This window comes from Gossypium raimondii, chromosome 5 (genome assembly GCF_025698545.1).
Source record: "Gossypium raimondii isolate GPD5lz chromosome 5, ASM2569854v1, whole genome shotgun sequence".
NCBI classification, from domain to species: Eukaryota; Viridiplantae; Streptophyta; class Magnoliopsida; order Malvales; family Malvaceae; genus Gossypium; species Gossypium raimondii.
The window spans coordinates 8,608,587-8,623,316 of NC_068569.1; the positions used below are offsets into that span (position 1 = coordinate 8,608,587).

At 29.4% G+C, this 14,730-nt stretch overlaps 1 protein-coding gene across 1 annotated transcript; it reads left to right on the forward strand.

Annotated features, from left to right (window-relative positions):
• Positions 1 to 7,072: 7,072 nt before the first annotated feature.
• Positions 7,073 to 11,599, forward strand: LOC105769796 (coatomer subunit epsilon-1). The gene is made up of 7 exons (XM_012590669.2): positions 7,073 to 7,333; positions 7,413 to 7,502; positions 7,613 to 7,764; positions 9,274 to 9,409; positions 9,484 to 9,639; positions 9,982 to 10,061; positions 11,308 to 11,599. The coding sequence occupies exons 1-7, from the start codon at positions 7,169 to 7,171 to the stop codon at positions 11,399 to 11,401; spliced, it is 873 nt and encodes a 290-aa protein (XP_012446123.1). The 5' UTR covers positions 7,073 to 7,168; the 3' UTR covers positions 11,402 to 11,599.
• The last annotated feature ends 3,131 nt before the right edge of the window (positions 11,600 to 14,730 follow it).

Sequence of the window (14,730 nt, forward strand, 5' to 3'; positions counted from 1 at the left end):
AAATGTTTTTGTATTAAAATTTATTTAATAATTTAAAATACCATTTTGAATTAATCAGACTTCATGAATTTCTATTCTGTTCAAAAGTTTTGCTTTTTATTAGTAAATTATCAAATGAAATAGTTGGCTGTATGCTTAAAACATTAAATATTATTATATTTATAATTTTGTATTGATTAACTAATAATTCAAGTAGAAATTTGCGGACTAAATTCTAAAATATTTTATATCAAAAATGAACCTTTGGCAAATCTACTTACCATTTGATATAAATGATTAATATTAAGATATGCCATATTATGATTAATGTAATAATTTTTCTAATACTGACATATATCATAATATCATTTGTTTAAGTTGTTTGGGAGACATTGGTGTTGAGATGTAGACCTCAAAATAAAAATTATATATTACGCCTTTTTTAATTTTTACTTAGAATAATTATTTAATAGAAAATTATAGAAAATTTTAATTTCATAATTTGTAATTAGGTGCTTCTATTTTGTACAAAAATAATTTATGGTCAATATATCAAATAATTATCTCTTATTAAAAATTTAACAATAGTTTTCATCAAAATTAATTATTATAAACCTGGAATAATCAACTTCAAAATTTATGGGAACTCAAATTATCTCGTGCATATATAGCTCAAATATGGATGTTTAAAATCTTTAAAATTTCAATTTTACTTTTATCAATATACGAGAAAATTCCAATATATTAAATGATGATAGTGTTGTTTTCGATAACATATAAAACACATAGTTTCATTTGGTAACATTCACGGTTTCTTATAATAATAAAAAACGGGTTGTAATGGTAAGTAATGTAGAGAAGACATAGGTAGATAGGTCAATAAAATACTTTTTGTTATTTTATTGAATCACTGAAATTGACAAAGGTAAGGAAGCAATCATTCACTCATTTCGCATGCCGACCCTTAAAATTAGGGATTTTTGCCCATGGAAATAGGGAGCTTAATCAGTGTTTAAAGGCTTATTATGTAAAAGAAATTCCTTGATGTAAAACTATTAACAATATTACATTATATATTATTATCATAAAAATATATTAAAATGATAAACACATGGTTTAACCGACTTAATTTTGAAAGAATCGTGGGTTTAGCAGGGATCATAACACCTTAGGGCGGTGGTGCTTTCTCGCTCACTCCAATTCCATTCCATTCATGCTCTCTCTTAAAATTGGTCTAAAACCTCATTTTATTTAAATCTTTTCCCAGCATCTAAACTGGGAAAAGGTTGGAGATGGCACCAACAAGCAAATAATAATATAATAAAAAGGAAAAGGACAAAAAAGGTAAAGAGAAATAATCATATAATAAGAAGGAAAAAGATAAAAATGTAAAGAGAAAAAAGTGGAGGGATGGTGGGATCATGGCATCAACATGATAATGATGGTGGGTTGGCCTGCCCATCCTATGGTGGTCATTGCTCATCCACTTTCCCTTTTATTTTTATTCTGTGCTTCCCCCATTTTAGAGGTGCTCATGGGCCGAGCGGCCCGGCCCCCCGAAATATGGGAGGGTTTGGGTAAAAATATAGGCCCAAAATATGGGTTTGGACAAAAAAATGAGGCCCGTTTAGAAAACGGGTCGGGCCTCGGATAGTACTTTTTTTGGCCTGGCCCGGCCCGAATATAATAAATATTTTTATTTTTAAAATACTTTTTTTACTTTTTTATTTTTAAAATACTTTTTTTTTTAAATTTGTGTTTATTTAAAAAATGGGTCGGGCCAACCCAGGCCAGGCTTATGAATTTTTTCTCAGGCCGGGCCTGGACAAAATTTCAGGCCCATATTTCGGGCAGAGCTGGGCCCAAGCCTAGGACACAGGCCGAAATTTTTTTCTGGGCCCAGCCCGGCCCATGAGCACCTCTACTCTATTTGTTTCATCTATTCTTTTTAATCTATACTAGCCTAAAAGGCCCTAAACCCTTCTCACTTCAATCTTGTTTATTTTTTCTTTTTAAATTTCAAATTTAATCTCTTTATTTTTTGAGATTATATAAGAATAGTTAGAGGTGAATTTAATTGGGCGGTGTGTTTACCTATAGTTAGTATAAAAATAGCGGTGGCGGTGAGATCTGTAACGTAAGACAAAGAGTAAACTAAATACACCGCACTCCACTGCCCATCCAAACTCATCCTAATTTTCAATTATGATCTCTATACTTCGCTTAAATTTATGATTTAATCTAAATACTTTACTCTTATTAAAATGTTTATGTGAATTTTTAAGGATTATTAACACTATTAAATTGAAGTCCATTATAATATTATTTTATTGCAAGAATATCAAGTGAGTAATTTTTTAATTTCAAATTGTGATAGCAATAAATTTAACAAATAAAATTTAACAGTATTAATAAATAGACCTATATTTTTAAATTAAAAAGTAAAGACAATGAATTTTTAAAAATAAAAAATATAAAAACTAAACAAATATACTAATAGTACAAAAAAATCAGAATATATTGCAATCATTAAATTTTTATCTATAATTAGCAAAAATAAATAAATATTCAACCCAATGGAAATCATGAGGAAAATCATAGGGAATACATGAAGATGCTATAGATGTGTTGCCTTCGAATTATGTCGGTTGTTTTTCTTTTTTTGTCTTCTATTGTGGATGTTGAGTTTTGGCCTATGGAAATGGGAACGAACATAAGCACGAGAAAGAGAAACAGAAAGGAGAAAAAAAAAAGCTTTGAAAGAAAAATAGAATATTCTGCTTTTTTGTATTTTTATACTATTTTTTATATGTTTAAAGCATTATTATAAATTTAGACATTTTATTTTTTAGAAGCAATTTATTTGTATTTTATTCATTTTTGTGTGTAATTATTCTTACAAGTATTGTATCAATGCCTGTAATGTTTTTTAATAATATTTTCTAAGGCTAGAAAAAAAAGCAAGTCCATATTTGTGGTTTATAATTATAATGATATGATCTTAAAATATTTAAATAATTTTTCATTGTAATTAAACTTGAATTAAATATTTTATTATTTTAAATTTAAATTAAATATATAATTATAGCCTCTAGATAGAGTATTTAGAAAGGTTAGTTCATTCACTGATTGATTTAGAATCCAAGTTGGACTAGTTAGAAAAATTATCTAAAATATATAATTATTAAAAAAATAGTTCAATTTTAAATGATTTATTTAAATCATTTAACTTAACTTTAACCTTCAAAATTCGTACTTGATCTTCTTTATTTTTAAAACTTTTAAATGATATATTTAAGCCAGTTAGGTGTTGAGAATTTATTTACATCCTCCTAATATATTTATTTATTGAGATTCAACCCTATCTTTTGAAATAATCTTACTAATCATATATTCCCTCGATTTCTTTGTCGTGTATATTCTAATTATTTAATAAAATAAAATAGATTTTATTTATGAATTTTACGATAAACCATTTAGATAATCACTTAAGTTTTAGCACGATATTATTTTAATCATCGATTTTTTTATTAATTTAGTTACTCTTGTTAAATTAATTGCAACTTTTAGTCACTTTATTGTTAATGACTAAATTAATAAAATTTGTTAAAATTTTAGAATTAAGACTAAATTAATAAAATGTTAAGTGCCAAATTTATTATTATACCCAACCACATCAGCAGTCAATGTAATATAATTGGAAAATTTATAAATTAATGTAATATGAAAATGAAAATGATATGATATGATAAAATATGAAAATTAAATTAAATAAAAGCTTTGTATTCATTAACTAAAATACTGAAAAAGAATTGGAGAATTCTTTTATCTAAATTTGAATTTGAAAATGATTTGATAAAAAATGAAAAATAGCTTCATTTATATATATTGCTCAACCAAAATTAAATAAATTAATACAAATTTTGGAAAACATTTCACCTATAATGATTTTAGGTTGTCAATAATTATTATAAAACAATCACATCGTGTTTCTTCGTTCATTTCTCCCTTAATTACCTTTTTTGTTGAGATTATTTTTATGACTAATTTGTTATGACTTTTCAATGATTAAATTAGATCTACTTAATAGATTTAACAAAATAGTCAAAAAAATATTTACAAAACATTTTAATGTTATTAACAGTAACAGTGATTATCAAGTTGAGTTTTAAGATTGAATAATATTTTCGATTAAAGTGATTTTTGTGTATATTTAATGATATATATATTTCATAAAAATACCCACATTAATAATCATAGGTTGGATGTTAGCTTTTCCCCACTAAAGAATTGCGTACGTTTCCAATAAATTTTAATTTTGTAATTAATGATGTATTCGTTAATTAAAATTATATGTTTATGTATATTCATTAATTAAAGTTATATATTTATAAAAATTAACAAATGTAATACTATATAAAATTTTATAAACTTCACTTTACTTTACATATATTATTAATTAAATTTATAAAATAAATTAATATATTTTGATTATTATATACAATCAATCTATACATCATACAGGTAAGAAGACTATTTTATTGTTGAATGTATTAATATAAATAATTATATTTTAATAAAATAAAATAAAATTATTTTAATAAAATAAATTGTTTAAAACAAAGTTAAACTTAAATTATATTTCTAAACTAGTTACATAAATAAATAGCATATTTATAAATTAATAAATTCAATAACTACATAAAAACTTAAATTATAATTTTAGAAAGCAAAGAAATGTACTTTTTTTATAATTTATGAGACATTATAACTCTCTCTGTATATATATATAAATAGAGATAAACCTTAAAAAAACAACAAACTTTAATATAAAAAGACATTATTAAAATAATATAAAATTATTATTAGTTTGTTAATATTTGAACTAAAAATTTAACATTTAGATTAATTTGTTTTACTTTCTCAATCATATTATTTCTAAAACGTTGCAAATTTGGTAACAAATATTTAAAAAATAAATATAATACATTTTAGTTGATATATACAATTAAACTCATGCATAACATGAGATAAATAAATTAGTTAGTCTTTTTAGTTAACACTATTTGTTTTTTTTTTTTTGAACAATTGAGTGATATGGTTAAAGTGTCACGGGCCGCGGTTCAAAGCCCGTAACCATCACACCAAATGCATCCAATGGAGGTCTATTGTTTAGATGGGGATCATTTGACTTACGAGAACTGGCCCGATTCAAAAAGCTATTGGACAAGTCTGTCAGATTGAAACCTAGTTGGCCCGATAATGAAGAGATGTCAACTTAGGCTAATATGGTAACTAATCTTAGAAGATAGAGGGAATCATATCTTGTAAAGATTAGATTAGATTTGATAAGGCTTATCTTGTAAATCCCTAAAATTAAGCGATATGGTTAAATCTCATCCGTCGATGTAAATGTATCTTGACCGTCGGTTTTGGGGGAGCTCAACTATAAATAGAGAGCCTCCCCCTCAGTTGTACTCACTCCATCAATTGTAAGCTGAATTCTTAAGAGTAATAGAATTATTTGAATATTTACTCAAACACTTTGTGTGCATTCTTTCTTTGGCTTTCTGTTGTTCACTTGTAGCTTCTTTTAGCACAATCGCTTCCGCTATACAAATAAGTGCCTTGGAGGAGTTCTTAAAAGAATCCTCACATCGCCTAAGGCCGCACGGATTACGAGACGAAAGGTCTAGTCCCGTGACAAAAGTAGGATGTGACATGTAGGTAATTAAGGAATGACACATGCTTTTTCTCTAAAAAATCTTTAAATTAAAAAATAATTATAATAATTCTAAACAATTGATTTTTTTGAATTTTTAAAATTATTTTAAAATTTCAAAAAAAAAACAAAAAAAAACATAAAGTTAACAAATTAGAAAATTACAAAAAGGTAAAAAAATATAAAAAAATTTAAAATAGTTTAAATTAAAAAAAGTAAAATTTATGAAATTTAAACATTTCATTCGTGTTAACTGATGTTAAAGACACATTTCATTTTTTTTGTTTGCTCACACGTTACAGCCTAATTTAGTCACATCACTCAATTGTTCAAAAAACAAACAATGTTAAACGGAGCAATTTATGTAACGAATGCTAATCTCAATGACCAATTTGATCCAATAAAAAGTATAGATGTGGATAAGTTTAGTGTCGAATTTATATATTAAGCCTAATCATATATTTTATTTAAGGGTAAATTGCATCATTAGTTATTAAATTATGGGTAAATTTTTATTTAGTTCACATAACTAAAAAAAGTTACTTATTGAATTATTTAAAAGTTTTCATTTAAGTTACTGAACTATTTAAAAGTTTTTATTTAAAACATTGGATTGCAAAGTTTTTTTTAAGTTCTGCCAGCTAGGGGCGAAACTAGGAAATTTTGTTAGGGGGCTCGAAATTAAATTGTAATTGTTACAATAGCAAAAATATAATTTTACCATTTTAATAGCTTATATCTTTATAATTATTAAAAAATTAAATCAAAATTTTATATTTTCAGGGAGTCAGAGTGTAATTTTACCTTTACTAATTTAAAATATTAAAAATTTTAAAGGGTCTAAATGAAAAAAAAATCATTTTAGGGGGTCAGGGGCCTTGCTAGCCCCCTAGTTTCGCTTTTGCTGCCATGAAGCTCCAAATGACAATTACAAATTGTATGGTGGATTAGTATCAATTGACGAGTAGAAGAACATAGCTCAAATACAAATTGATTTGACGGTCAATGTGAGAGATCAGAGAAAAAAACTATTTAAATTTTGGTTTATAAATTTGTGAGTCTAAAGCTATTTCATGAAAAAAATAAAAACTGTAAAAAAGAAAGGGAAAGAGAGCTTTCGATTGGTGCAGACAGTAGTGAGAACAAAGAAAGCCATATAGCATTAATTTTAACTACTCCATAACTTAAATTTACACTTTTAAATAATTTAGTGATCAAATTATAACTTTTTTTAGTCAAGTGACTAAAACAAAAACTTACCAATTGTTTGGTGACTATCCGGTAGTTTACCCTTTGTTTAATTTGTAAATGTTAAACGGTGACGTGTAAGTATGAAAATTTGAAACAATAGAAATTGGACTCGGGGGTGAAACAAATCTGATTTGTATTGTCTGGTGTTAGTGAATAGAGATAATTGTTTCAGATCTATCGGTCGATCGAATATTGTAGCAGAGGAGACGGAAGAAAATGGCTGGAAGCCCAGATCACTTGTTCAATTTGAGGAACAATTTCTATTTGGGTTCGTACCAGGCTGCCATCAACAACAGCGATCTGCCCAATCTCTCCCCCGACGACGCCGTCGAGCGCGACTGTCTTGTCTATCGCTCTTATATCGCCCTCGGCAGCTACCAAGTATTTCCAGCCCCCCCTTTTTTTTTAATTTCAATTTCATTTATTCTTTCTAAACAGTTTATAAACTCTGAAATTGCAGCTGGTGATCAATGAGATCGATTCCTCTGCTGCCACTCCTCTACAAGCCGTTAAATTGCTCGCTCTCTATCTCTCCAACCCTCATGATAAGGTGAAAGTTCCTGTTAGATCTGCCTCATTATCATTTTGTTATATGGAAGATCTGTTATGAGAATACCCGGGGACTAACATGTTTGATTGATTTTGGGTATTACGATTTAGGAATCGACGATTTCTAGCTTGAAGGAATGGTTGGCAGATCCAGCTATTGGGAACAATCACATCTTAAGGTTGATTGCTGGAATCATTTTCACGCACGAAGAAGATTATAACGAGGCTCTTAAACACACCAATGCTGGTGGCACCATGGAACTGTGCGTTTTCCCTTTCGTCTTCATTTTTTTACCTGTCTCATCCTTGTCTATATTTCTTCTTTATTCGTAATTTCTGATTTTACTTAATCTATTTGTTCTTTATATTTTCAAATTTGTGGAAATTTGTTGTATACTGTTACTTTATCAAGCCTGCTTAACCATCGGTCTATCCATTTGATCTTTAGGCTTTTGGTCTCAGTGTCCTAGGTATAGAACTAAGTATTGGTTTTCTTAGATAGGGTAAAGATTACCTTCCATTGTCTAACTAGTAAGGGGAAATAAAAACAAAATGGAAAAGGAAATATGGGGGGGGGGGGGGGTTGAAATTAACTGACAGAATTCCATGTTAATCGGCTAAATTAAACATTGTACAGCCTTGCTGATATTTAAATTCTGTGCTATTTCTTGTTGGTCCAAAATTGCCAGTTGCCTAATTCAATTCAATCATTCTACATCCAGGCCAAAGATAATAGGGCATGCCATTGTTCTTTTTTCATCAAAGAGAAAACCCCTTGAAGTTGTTGCATATATTAACATTAAAATGATTGACATTGTAAAGCACTTTACTAACCTATTCTCTTGGGGGAAAATATCTTTAGACTGGTGTAAGTTTAGGGATTAGGCTTTACATTGTAACAAAAAGGTGATCTGTAACTGGTTTATTACACAAATATCGGCTGCTCCTGTTTCCAGTTCACTGAAGATAGCAGAACATTCTAAGTGATGAGCTTTACTCCTCTCTGCAAAGAGAAAAATGAGTGACCCACCTTGATTTAATGGATCAAAATAGATGCAGTTGCCACAAATTTGAGTTATACCAGTTTATTTTATACCAGCCAGACATTGAAAGTTTTATTTTAAATGCAAAACACATATTAGAAAAGACTTTAGATCCAGACAAACAGATGGTATTTGTGAAAAAGTGTCAGCTGGTATATCTCTTCAAGGTCCAAACTACAAGGTACCACAGGAATGGGTTAGCAAAAACTACTATAAATTAATTTTTGCTCTTATATGTTGTTGCTGGCCTACAGGCTTAATGTATATATTTAGAAATTGAAGGAACTATAGCAGTATGATTATTCTTTTCTCATTTGTGTTTGTTGGGCTGAAATAATGGGGTCTTGTAGTTTCAGGCTTGTGACACCCTGATGTTGACTTGTAAATAAGGTTAGTTATAACAAAAAGCCAATATTGACCATAAATTCCCTCTAATAGTGGTTCTATTGTTGATATTGAGTTATTCTAGAATATCTTTTTGCCAAATATACTTATTCCCCATAATCCCCTCTATTAGTGGTTCTGTAGTTGATATTGAGTTATTGTAGAACATCTTTTTGGCAAATTTACTCTCAGATATAAATTAGGAGTTGATCCAATTCCTCTAGAAAATATGTTCCTTCTAATGATCACCTTAACTGCTAAAGCAAAAAATTGAGTAATTGATGTATGTACTAAGCAAATTGGAAGCTCTACGCCCGATGAAGTCGTTGTGCTCTCTGTTTTCAGGCATGCACTGAATGTGCAAATATTTATTAAGATGCACCGGTCGGACTATGCAGAGAGACAGCTGAGGGTCATGCAGCAGATTGATGAGGATCATACATTGACACAACTAGCAAATGCATGGTTGAACCTGGCAGTGGTATGGCATATTTTTCACTTTAATAACGTTATTAGAAACCATGGGTGATTTAATGACTTTATCTTCCCAATCAGGGTGGTTCCAAGATACAGGAAGCCTACCTGATCTTCCAAGATTTCTCTGAGAAATATCCTATGACTGGACTAATCCTCAATGGGAAGGCTGTCTGCTGTATGCATATGGGGAACTTTGATGAAGCTGAAACACTTTTGCTTGAAGCACTTAATAAGGCAAGTTTAGACAGTAGCAACTTTTGCTTTCTCATATTTAAACATATGATTTTGCGATTCTTTTGGTGGTTGTTTATAACTCCGGGAACAGGATTGGCTACGGCTATTGTGTTTCATGATCATAAATTGTTTCCTTAGATTTTATATTCATCAAATTTCAGTTGGTGTAAATATAACCTCTGAATGGCATCAAATGATAACGAGTTTGAGTCTTAAACTTTCCTCCAGACCCTTGCATTCTTGATTCATCATGAAACTGAATATTTTTCTCCCAAGTTTTATCGCTTCAAAGCAATTAGTTGATTCTCAAGTGATAAGGGTTTGCTTTGTAAATGGATATAGGATGCAAAGGATCCTGAAACTCTTGCCAACCTGGTTGTATGCAGTCTTCACCTTGGTAAATCATCTTCACGTTACCTGAGGTAAACTAGCTATTCATTTCCTCCAATTTTTTCCCCTTTTAATAACATGGCTCTGTAAAAGAGTACAAAATGGCTAGTTTGGTTGATCAAAAAGATTCCAACATGTTCAATAGTTTATGCTTTGTAACTGGATTAATGGGATATAACACACTAAGAGGAGTTTCCATTTATTATTCATGTTAGCATACTTTATTTCTATCAGATACTGTAGAGCACTACAAAAATAGCTTGTCTCTGAACCTGCTAGCCAAACTGCTACGTTTCTAGTGTGGTCTGCCTGGTTGGCTACATTTGTTAGCCATGTCTTTGTAAACTGAGATTTGACTATCCTTTTCAATCGTCACAGTCCTTATTTTCATTGAATTTTTTCCGAAGATATATTTGTTGTCATGCATTTTGACTTTTGAAGCCAAGGTATGGCTTGGAAATTAGCAATTTTATGGGTTTAGGGCAAATGGTGTTTGCTGGTGCTGAGCAGGATTTTGCTTATCAATTTATTTTAAAATCAGCCTTTTTTTGTTTGCTCATTGCTCTGTTTGCTTTTCCCGGCTTCTAATAATGGGTGATGTCTGTTGGGGGAGAGGTATGGTTCCCATCATAGCAGTATCTCATCCACCAATTAGTGGACTTCTGAGCCTTCAATGCGCATAGAACACTTCAATTTGCATTGATTTACCCTTTTGCTTTGAAGAGTATGTTGAGTCAACATGCAAATTACTCATAGTGCAGTATGCACCCAGCTGAGTTGTGAGTGCTACACAATCAGCTTCACCAGATAGAGTCAAAAAAGAACATGTAGTTTTCCTTGGGAAAAATATTAGGGAATTTTAGTGTCCCTGTATTGAGTGGATTGAAGTAATATGCATGCGTTGTTCAGATAGGGATTCATGTATCCTTAGTGTGCAAAGCTACTTATTAAAGTTGAGGTGGCATTTTTTGGGCGAGGTGGACAAAATGTTGGATGTTTTCTTGATCTGAATGTAGTTTGAATGGTATCTTTGCTCCTTAAGTGCTTTGGAATTTGATTGTTGACCATATTCTTCTGCCTTTGAGGCTTGATATTTCAAGTCATATAAAGAAATTACGAGCAACACGTATTCAGTTACAAAGTAGACTAATTGAGTGTGTAGTAGATATATCTTATTTTTCTGCATTTGCTGTTTAACTGAGGTGGTGCGTTCATAGTTGATTATTTTCGCAAATACTCCAATCTGTACCTAGTAATGATTAAATATGCATACTGCAGCCAATTGAAACTCACACATCCAGAGCACATTCTTGTGAAGCGTGCATCATCAGCAGAAGACAGCTTTGAAAGAGCAGTGCAGTCGGTTGCTTGAAGATGTGGAGTCTGTTGCGTGGCCGCAGTTGTTATGATTATCTTCTGGGTTTTGTAACTTACCAGAATGAATACATACATATATATGAACCTGCTGTTGAAGAAAGGTGTAGACTAGATTGGTATTGTTTGGTTTATTATTGGTTGGCTGGATAAGGCAAAAAAGTACATGCTAAATAAATGTTTCTATTTCCTTTCCTCCGTTTACTGTTATTATTATTTTATATTGAGTAATAGGACAATTATTTAGTATACTTGGGATTGAGAATGATTACAAAATAATTATCCATCTATGGGGAAGAAAGATTGGCTAGCCTTAGGCTTCATTTTATTAAGCTAATATCATAATAATCGTTGTTCAAAGTTGAAAGACAGGCCATTTAACTAATTGGTTTCCCTACATATTACCAAAAATTAAAATTTTATTTCAAAGTTTCCGCCCCTCTTCTCCTGCTGGAACTCGGTTCAAAACTCTCGAATTTGATTTCTTAAATTCATGTTCTGTGAGTTTGATTGTTATGCTGACCAACGGTCAGATATCCAGATACAATAAAACAGAGAAATAGAGCAAAGAAGAGTCGAGAGAGAGAATTTTAGTATAGTTGGGTACGGATTGAGTTGTTCGATTTCTGAAGCTTAATATATAATTTTAGATCCTAAAAATTAAGCTTCAATAATTTGTGCAGAAAAAAAATAAATCTGAAATCTAATTATTTTTAATTTTTATTCAATTTTTGTAAACCATTAACAGACATCATATTATTTTTTATGTACAGCTTATATTTATCTCAGAAAAAAGTAATCGAATTTATATAATTTAATCTAAATCAAATATCATTTGTCAGTCAAAATAAAATTTTAATTTACACTAGGTTTAAGCTTAAGCATTAGATTTACCCATTAAATTAAAATTTTATGGAAAAAATATAAGCAGCAGCAAATTAAGATGCAAATGGGTGGGAGAAGTTATTTAGGTTATCTGCCTCCCTCATCTTGTGATATAGTGGGAGTGAATGACTGAGAAGAGTGATAAAATCTGAGCCACAGATATTTTAACAACAACAAAAGAAAAAACACCTAATTTATAAGTCGAGTCGACAACATTGCTTTGCTCCCATCCCTTTCCTTTCCACCCATCATCACTGCTTTCTTTTCCTTTTCTTCCCCTTGGATTCTTAATTTATTGTTCTCCCTTTTTTTTTCATTAATCCACCTAGCCTTAAATATTCTCTTCTCCCTATATATTTCCTAATATCTCAATCTTAAATATTGTAAAATTGTTTTCTGATACCAAGGAGATAATGCTCTATTATTATTATGTAGTTTTCTTGCTAGATTTGTGATATATTCTATAAAGATAAACACCTATATTTTTTAAGTTTTAAAGTCACGCTTGCTGTTATTTTTTTCAAACTATATAGTATAAGTTTAAAAATTTTATTTTTTATTTTTGATTTTATCAATTTAGATCCAATTTATAATTTTATTTGTATTTTTATGTTAGTGTAATATTTTAAAATTAAAAACAAAACTCACTTACTAACAATATAACAACAAAAAATATGACCTTACAATCAAAGGAAAGCCAAAATTTTTGTTTAAAAGAGTCGAGATAAAATTATAAAATTTGAGGGATCAAAGCTAAAAATTTTATATTAAAAATTCTTAAATTAAATTATCAAATTTTCAAGAGGACTAAAATTATAAATTTTCTTTTAATCAAAAGTTAAAAAGACCCAGATTCATTTTATTTTATTTTGATAGGGTCTAAAAGCAATTTAGTCATTTAATTAAGGAGAGTCAAGCTTCCATCAGCCTTTTAGCTATGCCTTTAGCTACAATGAAACTGAATTTAACAAAGAATTTTAACAATATTAATAAATTATTTTAACAACATATAAAATTTGATAAAACTTATATTTAACTAAACTGATTTAACTCTATTTCAAAACAGAACTGTTAAATAAATAAAGAAGGAAAAATAAGAAGATGAACACTCATTGAAATAACATTTTAGGTTAAATTTGCTCATATTGATGTAACAATATAGTTGAAATGAGTACTAAAATTGCGTCAGCTTTACTTCTCTATTTTGATCAAAATAAATTTCATTAATTTGCCAGTCCTTCATCTTGTTTATTATTTTATATTTAAAACTAAATAATTTGATAACATAAAATAATTAATTATCTGGTCACTAATTATTACAGTTAGTCTGCTCTTTTCCTGTCTTTAACATGAACTTTATCCTTGCTTAGTTTTATACCGTATGCTTTATAATCAATAAAAGTGCAATACCATCTAATATTATATTATTATTAATTCTTTTTAATTATTCTCATTATAAATTTTATTCATAATTAAAATATTTTACAAATTTTTTAAAAAATTAAGGGATTTAATTTTCAAAATAGAAATATGTGAATACCAACAGAAGGGCACAAGCTAAATTCAGGTGAAGCCATATTTTAGAATTATAAACTTTACGAGGTTCTTTTTTATATATATAGTAGTGTGTTATTTTCAAATTTGAGTACAATCAAAATCGAGTCTTTGAGTTGTTTAATTTATTTTGTTTTGAAAGTTGTTCAAAATAATGACTGATTTTATGAGTTAGTTTTATTTCATATTATTTTAAATTTTAAGTGCTAATTTTTAAAATAATTCTTTAAGGAAAATGTTGGAATTTTTTGTAAACTTTTGTCAGTTTTATATAAGTGATTTTAAGAATGAATTGTTGCCGTCTTTTTTAAATTGATAAATTGAATTCCTTTATTTAAAGTAATGAGCAAAATACAAAAAAAACTCACTTTTTTTTTTAATTTATCGAAATGGGCCTGGTATTTTATTATTTACCGGAATGGGCCATTTTCTCCTAAAGCGCGTCCATGTTAGCGCGAAGTCAGGGGACTTGTCAGCAAATCGCGTCAGCAAAGTGCGCTTACGTGGGCGCGATTTATTGCAACGTCAGCAAAGTGCGCTGACGTGGACGCGATTTGCTGACACGTAGCGCGCCTCTGGGGACGCGTTTTTCCCACGTTAGATTTTTGGTTTTTAGGGTTAAGGTTTAGGGTTTTTAGGGTTTAAAGAAAAAAGTAAACAAATAAGGGATTAGAGTTTAGGGTTTCCTAATTAAATTAATTATAATTTATTCGAAATTGGATTACGTTTCGTGTTTATGGGTTTTTAAGATAAAATCAAAGCAGGATGCTTTATCAGAAGAATTTCAAGTCGCTACATGCGTATCGTGCTTTTTTGCTCTGATGAGGTCCTGCAAAAATAATTTCAAGTTGACATTTCTGAGCAAATAGTATAAAAAAACGCTTCAAG

Excerpts from the sequence above, each read along its gene's own strand:
- LOC105769796 (XM_012590669.2), top strand. The coding sequence starts at position 7,169 with ATGGCTGGAAGCCCAGATCACTTGTTCAATTTGAGGAACAATTTCTAT. Across the intron at positions 9,410-9,483 it reads CATGGTTGAACCTGGCAGTG|GGTGGTTCCAAGATACAGGA; the intron begins GTATGGCATATT and ends CTTCCCAATCAG. Across the intron at positions 10,062-11,307 it reads TCATCTTCACGTTACCTGAG|CCAATTGAAACTCACACATC; the intron begins GTAAACTAGCTA and ends TGCATACTGCAG.